The 8,882-nt window shown below is 35.2% G+C and overlaps 1 protein-coding gene across 1 annotated transcript in view; it reads right to left on the minus strand.

Moving 5' to 3' along the window:
* The window catches only part of cltca (clathrin, heavy chain a (Hc)), a 61,657-nt gene that overhangs the window by 52,773 nt on the left and 2 nt on the right, over positions 1–8,882 (minus strand). The window contains exon 1 of the mRNA XM_056467069.1: positions 8,576–8,882. This exon is cut by the window's right edge and continues 2 nt beyond it. Coding sequence (XP_056323044.1) covers positions 8,576–8,617 — 42 coding nt within the window. The 5' untranslated portion in view covers positions 8,618–8,882. The remainder of the gene's footprint in view (positions 1–8,575) is intronic.

Raw genomic sequence — 8,882 nt, forward strand, 5'->3', positions numbered from 1 at the left:
CAACTAAACTGACAGCTACTTCTTTACCAGACCCTACTAAAACCCAAGTCTGATGGCCAGAAGGGTGAAGTTGTAATTTAATTACTGATGTGCAGCCAAAACCCAGCCTTGGTTTTTATCAGTTGCCAGACAGATCTTGAATACCAGTAAACTCAGAGGCGGCAGTCGAGGCTGTGACACAGACGTTTGGCCAGTCACGACTGTAATGTTTTGAACTCGTGCACCAGCTGCCGCACATGTTGAATTACAGAGATCAGAGCTGACAGCTGGACACAAAGTGATGGGAAGCCTTGGTCTTATGCAACACCACTTAGAACATTCAATGAAATACTGAATGAAATTTCAAGCTGGATAGGAGGACAGAGCTCTGTTATAAGGCTTACCACTGATAGCAATTAGCATTTAATTGACAAACTTGGCTGCCAAGCTCATTAGTTTTCTTTTGTTTAAAATCCATTTTTTTTGGATTGCATATTGGGCTGATAAATGTCTTAAAAAGCAACAGAGGATTTTTCAACTGAAAAAAGTTGTTGTTTTCTGCAGTTAATTCAGTCACACAAAGGCCGTCCAAGATTATTTATTTATTTAATTTTTGTTTACCAAAGTTTAGATCAGAGATGCCCAAACTAGGCCTCGTGGGCCAACTAACCTTTGATTTGGCCCCCAATCCCATCAGAGAAGAGTGGAAGAACGATGAGGATGATTGGAGATTGTCATTTCAAATTTAATGTAACCTTTTGTTTGATTATTTTATTGCCAAACTACAAAAAAATCTAACTGACATTAAATGTTTCAATTTAAATGGTGTAAATAATCAGATTTATTTTAAAACATACATACTGTCATCCGACGAATAGAGAACAACGTAGAGTCTTGGTGAGCAAATCAAGGTAAAAGCAGATTCTGCTTGACTAGTTTATAAAGCCTTGAACGCCACTTGTGTGATAAATGTATTTTAAAATCATTAAAAAAATTATTAAGTAATAATGAACTTTAATGTAAAATAGTTTACTATATTTATCTTCGACCCATGGTTGTTAATAGGCATGGGCTGGTATAAGATTCTGACGGTATGATAATCTTGGATAAAAAGATCACAGTTTTACAGTATCACTTGCAATTACTACACTAAAATATGTTCTTTTTAAATGTCTGGGTAAACAAAAAAATAAAAATAAAAACTTTTAAAAAATTTCCCCTTTGAACAATATATTTTATTTTGTGAAAGATTTAATTTATTTTGGAGCAGTAAACATGTCAGGCTAAATAATTCAAATAAATCACTGACTTCTGCGGTCTTCATTAGTTTCAAAAACACAGATTTCTTTACAATTCAATACGGCATCTTTGGATATAATTTCTGCTGGAGGTACTGTTGTCCTAAAAAAAAAAAAGTAAATAAAAAAAATTCTTACACATACCTTAGGAACGATATTACAGAAAATTTTGGCTGTTTTAAAACCTTGACTTTTCCAAACTTCAGTATACCTTGAAAATGGTTATCGTCCCATGCCTATTGTTAATGATATTTGGTATTTGAACCTTCATACGAAAAAGTTTGGGCACCCTTTGTTTAGATGAAACCATTTTGTGCAAACTATACTTCTAAAGTTGAACTGGTGTCATTATATCAACATTATTATGTTTAATACAAAGGGATATGACTACAAAGTCTTAAAATTTGCAAACATTATTTTATTTTTTTGGACATGTCCTATATCAAAAAGTTAGACAATTCGACATCAAAACTTCCTAATTTTCATTCTAAAAAAGATAGAATGCCATACAGCTTTGAAATAACCTCAGAGTGATCAAGCGATTACATTTTAAACTTTGGGGTAAATAAACTCAAAATCAAAAGAAAATTGTATATCTTGCTGAAGACTTAAATATTACATTAATGGGAATACTAAATAAATTAATTTACTAAAAAAAAAAAAATCAAGAAACTATTAATTAACACTGGAGAATGAAGTCTCAGACACCTTTGGTCAACATTGAAATGCTGTATATGTCTGGGTCATGCTGCTGTTCTCAGGCCTAATCAGAAACAGGAAGCACTATTTCTAGGAAGAGCTCAACGGAATCAGCGGCACCTTTTATCAATGGGGAACCAAGAACGACACACCCGAAGCCACACCCACATTCCTTTGTCATGCGGCACAGAAAGCCACATCATCACTGGCTAAACAAGAATTAATTATCAACAAATAATAACTATTTAGTCAGAATCTAAATATTAAAGTTTTTAAATTGTAAAACAATATTAGCCAAATAAGTTAATGAATGAATTTCAGAAGAGGATCAGAGATGAACAGAACAGACATTTTACAGAAATGTATATAATAATTTTTCATGGAATAATGAATAATGTGATTAAATAAAAAAAAGAACAGTGCTACAGTAGCCCGCTCATGGACATTACTGTGACATTTCTAAATGCATCTCAAAGATGATGACATCACATGATGACATCACTTCTGAACAAGCTGTTCTGATTGGCTGGGGGAAACCCTGCCCTTGTAAGCTGTCAAAACGTACTGCGAGACATGAAGCAACTGTAAGTGAAAGAGCACTTGCTCTCCATAGGCCAAGTGTGATTCATCCACAGCATGTAGCTGCTACTGCTGGCTTCAGTGTCATTAAAGACATGCCCAGAAACTAACCCTCTTTCCTAATAGGTAGCTTGTAACATTACAGCCTCCAAAAGCAAGCTGTGCAGCTCACGAAACATCATTTGAAAATAGCTGGCCGGTTCCTTCCAGGATCTATGTGGACATCTCCGATTTGTGCAAAGGAGGATGAGATATTGATTTTGGCCAAGAATTTAAATCAATAATAGCTAGGTGCTTCAAGGAGAGTTGATTTTTGTACCAGTAATAATTCAGTCAAGACAAAGACATTGGAAATGACTATTAATTAAAATTAATAAAATGTAGCAAATAGCCTTTTATTAACAAGTTGAACTAATATGCATTATTGCCCACACATTGAGAAACAGGCAGACTCCCTTTTTAATTACTGAATACAAAACACATTTTTGCTTTTTAAAGCAATTCAAACAAAAATGTTAAGCGTTACAGCTTCTAAAATGATTAGAAAAATTCACACCAAGACTGTCCAGTTTGCAAAGTTTGGTATGTCCGCTCCTCTGCCTGATGGTTACTTGACTTCCCATTTCAGACTGTTTATTTTAGAGTGGTTAGATAAGGATCAGTGCTCTAAACTTTACTAGTGAGTTAGCAAACTGAAGGAAAGATACAAAAAACATGCCTCCAAAAACTGCTTGTGCAATGTACACATTGAGATTTCTTCAAATAAAATTAAGATTCTGATGAAGAGTATGCCATCCATGCATTACACAATTCACAGATTTGTGGCCAGTACATTCGTTTTATTCTGGTTTGTTTATATATGCAGTAAATTGATCAAACATGTGGATAAAGATATTTATACTTTTACAATTTACTTTTGATATTTAAATCACATGCTATTAATGTATTTATATTTTACCATTGATCATTTAAAAAAAACTTGAGCAGCAAATAAACAAGAATGATTTGTCAAGGTCAAAGAACATTTTGTGACCAGTGGTGAACAACCGTAAAACAAAAGAAAATTTGTTATTTAAATATTGAATGAAACTATTTATTGCCAAGTGTGTTTTTATGCTGGTAAAAATAAAAGGCTGGATTACACCAGTCATGGATAAATATAACTTTGAAATGGCCAGTGGGTCACCCAAGACCCTCTCTAGAAGTGATTCATTCACAAATGCACTGATTAAACAGCACTCCTGATTGTGTGACACTACTACTGAACTATTTAGATATTATTTGAAAAAACATAACACAGAAATATATTTCTTTCATTGCTTAACATTTTAACATCATTCTAATAGACTGTATGATAGAGCAGTGTTTCCCAACCCTGTTCCTGGGGGTACACCAACAGTACATATTTTGGATGTCTCCCTTATCTGAACCATTAACTTCAGGTTTTAAAGTCTCTTCTAATGTGTTGATGAGTTGATTCAGGTGTGTTTGATTAGGGAGAGGTTGAAAATGTGAACTGTTGATGTGCCATCAGGAACAGGGTTGAGAAACACTGTGATAGAGAATGATTTTGGACATGATGTGATGTTTGTTTTTTCGCAGAGAGTGACATTGGATAATGTCAGCTCACACAACATAAAGCAACTACCGTACAATACTAGCATTTACTTCTAAACATATATGAATTTTTTTCCTTTGTGAAACACAAAATAATAATTTTGGAAATCAGCGGCCTGTACCATGAAGCTGGATTAGCTGGCTAGCTAGTTAAGTTTCAGTTTAGTTTCCACCAATCTTGGGTTTTAGGTAACAAAGCTAAGAAATCGCTGAGCTACCTTGGTAGGGATGCACAACATTGGGAAAATCTGGCATTGCAATATTTTGTTTTTCTGCGATATATATTGCAATATGAACACTAATTCACCAGATGGCTTAAATAGATCCATTTGGAAAGAAATGATTAATTTAGATTGAGTGGGGTGATTTTGTAAGGGTGTGAATAATGTATAAAAAAAATAATAAACAAATAGTAAGCAAAAATAATTACAATATGGAGCAAAGAAAAGGTACAATAATTAATAAAAACAAGTATTCAGATACAAAAATGTAATAATTAAACATCAAAATGTAAAACAACACTTTGTATTTAACCTTGTATTAACATTTCAGTCAAATTATTTTTCATTAATGTTACAAATGTTGTACTTTTTGTGCTAGAATGCTCTTGAAATGCCTTTAAAATGCATGTCAATGATATACTTTCACTCTGTTGTGGTTATAATTTGGTGGTTTTGATCAATAAGAATCCCAACTCAACATTGCATATCCTTTGACATGACAATTGCGGACAGACACATTACGATATCGATGCTGAAACAATATATTATGCAGCCCTACTTCATGGTACCTAAAATCCAGAATTGGTGCAGACTAAAGTGAATCTTACTGGCTAGTCAGCTAATCTGGCTTCATTGTACAGGCCTCACTACCCACTGGCATCCATAACAGGATCAAAAATACCATGGAGGTCAAAAGCTGCTGCTAACAAACTTTCTTCAATACATCTTCCCTTGTGTTCGACAAGAAAGAATCTCAAACAGGTCTGGAACCTTAAAGTTGAGTAAATTCACAGGATTTACATTAGCGGGTGTACTACCCCTTTAAACTTTCCCTCTGGTGGCACTTTCACTAACCATCATCAGAGTGGCATGTCACATTTAACCTTAAGAACAGCCACAGACACTTGACTTTACTAGGTTAACTAACTCAAGCAGTATTTCAGTTATGCTGACCTATGCTTCTTTTGAAGTGTCTGTGCATTTACCACATTTTGATGGTCAAGCTTTGCTTTCACAAATCAGGGTGAGAAACGTGTAATACCTAAAGTGTCAAAAGCCTCTCTCGCTTTGAGCTGATAAATTCAGCATGATTTTCATTTCATGACTTTGTAAAGCTGTCAGCACATTCTTTTCCACAACCTCCTGTGCTCATTTAACCCTTTTCCTTCTCCGGCCAGAGAAAAGTGGCACCTTGCTCAGCACAAAACCCTTGTGCCTTCTGATAGCAGGAGGTTCTGGGAAGGATACACAATATGCTGAGGCTTGCATCGCACTGCCATCGTCCTCCATAACAGGAAGCTGGAACCCATTGTGCAGAAAGCTAAATCAACATGTTAAGAGGTGTGACCATATGACCATGGGTGACATGTGACCAGATGAGCAGGTTCAGTATGGAAAAGGGAAAACGAGGAATGAGCAGGCACTGAACGGTTTCCACCATAATTTCTGAGTGCTGAGCAGGTTAAAATGGATAATGGATCTCCATCTACACGAGATAGTCATGTGTGATCAGCAGGGTAGAGTTCAAAGATCAAGTGCACTCGCACAGCTTCAAGGTAACGTATTAAACAGCATCACATAAAACACAAAATCCATCCACAGATCATATGACTTGCTTAAATAAAACCCATGCTGACTTAATATTTAAACAGTCTTTTTCTGGTTTAATATTCACAGCCACTAGTCCATAAAGAGATTTGATCAGGAGCACAGCACTACGCATTTAGTCTTTCAAAATTTGTCATATTCTGTCAAATTCTAAATTATACATCTAATTCAGCAATTATATTTGAATCAGAGAACTATAGATTAATGCCACTGAAATCATCTAGCCAGGTATAAAATATTAAATATAAATAATGTACATGAAAACAGTAGTCAATTTCAGTGACTAGACAGCAGTTTTGTAAACATACCTATCGTTATAGGGCTGTGCAATTAATCAAAATCAACATTCAGAATCTATAATCGATCAAATTTTTCCAGGTCAATTTTTCCAATTATTTCCCTACTGCATGTGGAGTCAAGTGACCTCGCTCATTTATACTTCTGCATCGAGCACACACGTATGGTTCGGCACAGGCTTTGTGCGGTTATATACCTGCGGACCTTTAAAATAAAACGTCTAACTACACGTTGCACGTTTGCACTACATTGACAATGATTAGAAGCTATGCCAGAGATGCCTTACGGTGGCATATTTTCTATTACAATAAAATTATTATTTAAATTAAAACATTTGTTTACAAAAGTTTCAAGAAAAGCACTTGTAAAATTATTATTTATAGGATATACACGAGTTGTTTTACTCAGAAAAGATACTGCTTATTTTCTACTTTTAATAGGACAAACATTTTAAATAATTAACTTTGTTTCCAGAAGTGCAAGTTATTTATTTTCACAGTTTATAGGGAAAAAATGACTATTTTGTTTTGTTTTAATTTCAGTTGTTCAGTGTTTATGTTCACCCTTCATTCAGAAATCTCTCACTTGTAACATGTGAGCATATTTACTGTACAAAACTTGTCAGTGAACTATGAGGGCAAAAAAAATTTAAAAATAATAATCGTTCATTAATCCAGCCCAACATTATATTATACATTAGTCTGGAGCTACAAGATCTCCTTATGAGTGTTGATCTTTGAGTTTTCTGCAAACCCAAATAAGCAGCTCTATTATGTGATTCTCACAACACGAGTAGGTATTTATGGTACTGCCTTCCTTTACAGCATTATACCACTGACTCCTATTGCACCATGACCATTAGCTGGCTCTTTACTGATATAATAAAGTTTTGCATGTGAATTTCATGAAGTTAAAAGACCATCAAAGGGCTTCAGTTCGCTTTTTTTTTTTTTTTTTTTACATTTTATGAAGGTGCACTAATCTAAGATTGGTAAAATATGACAATTGTTTTTGACAGGATAGGCACTGCAAGTAAAAATATAACAAGTCTAAACTAGAGACGTATTACTTTCCACAACAGACAGTATGGTAGACTTGAACGATCAGTAGAAGTCTGATGTACAAACGGTCTATATGCTTGAAAGTTGCAATTTGATTGTTTTAATAGATTTGACTGTTTAATATTTCTATTTTACAAATGTATTTGTATTTTAGTTTTATTTATTCTGAACCAAGATGGAGCCAACAGAACATTCAATCTAATGTTTTCCTTCAACTAACAAAATATATTTTCAATGGTTTCAATTGTATGCAACAACAAAGTTTAATCGACTTGATGTAACCCTGGAAAAAAAGTGTTTTGTAACAGATACAAGTACACCAGGATCCATATGACTGTGTTCAAGGATGGATTAATCACTGGATATACTTTAAAGCTTGCAGGGTAATTAACTTCCAATGGTGTCTAAACGATTGGTTCCTGCCTGAAGTAAGCTGTGATGGGAACCAGGCCTCTTATTACATAAAACTTTAACAAATGACAAATACAGACCATTAGAGATCTGAAACTGTTCAAATATGATTCTACAACAGATATATCAATGCATGAGTTCAGTGCAAATAGTAGCAGATTGCAGAGGCATCATGGGATACACACGTCTATAGGTGGGGCCTATTACACCTGCTACCTGAATCAGGTAAGGTTAATCACCTCAATCCAAAAATCAGTTTCGTTACTTTATAATAGGACAGAGAATATGGAGAAAACAATAGTGGGTGTCTTTTGTAAAATACAAGAATTTGTTTATTTAGGAAATAAAGTGTAGGCTTTCCTCTATAGTTTACTTTTTTCATATACACAACTTGAGGCAAAGACAGCTGACCAGTGTAGATAAGCTCAATTACAGCAAATCTCAATATACTCAACACAATCACTTTCCATTGCCATAAATCTTTTCCAATCGGCATTGTAGTTTAAATACACGATATTTACATCCATTCAACCTGACCAAACCGTCCGAATGATCGAATAATCTTGCTCAAATACGTTATTTGATAAGGGCAACTAACCAGGTCTCGATTTTTCAACGAGACAACCAGTATATTTAATATTCAGCAGGTTATCACCGACAAGCTAAGCTAACTCCCCTGCTACTACTACAGCTCCATTCATATTCATCGGGGAATGACTTACTACAGCGGTGTATTATAATTCATCACTTTAAACTCACAATAAAATGACCGAGACGTCAAAATTAGGTGTTTTTAAGTCCTTACCTGCAGGTGCTCTTGGAATCTGATGGGCAGGATTTGAGCCATGATGGTGGTGGTTCCTCTTCGATTTGCTCTCTAATTCCTGCTATTATTTCTGCTTTATCTAAACTACTCCAGAGCCGGGGATGAATGGAGGTGGTCTGGTGTTTTTTTGGGGAGGGGGCAGATGAACCGGGAATGTGTTAGGTTTCTCTAGTCGCCCGTTGAATGTAAATGAGGCGCTTCAACTCCAGAATGTCAACCGCCGCTGAGAGGAACTCTAGAAACCTGCAATGGCGGCGGAACCCGTCCGGTGGAGAAACGCACCGGA

The sequence above is a fragment of the Danio aesculapii genome, chromosome 10 (assembly GCF_903798145.1).
Source record: "Danio aesculapii chromosome 10, fDanAes4.1, whole genome shotgun sequence".
Classification (NCBI taxonomy): Eukaryota; Metazoa; Chordata; class Actinopteri; order Cypriniformes; family Danionidae; genus Danio; species Danio aesculapii.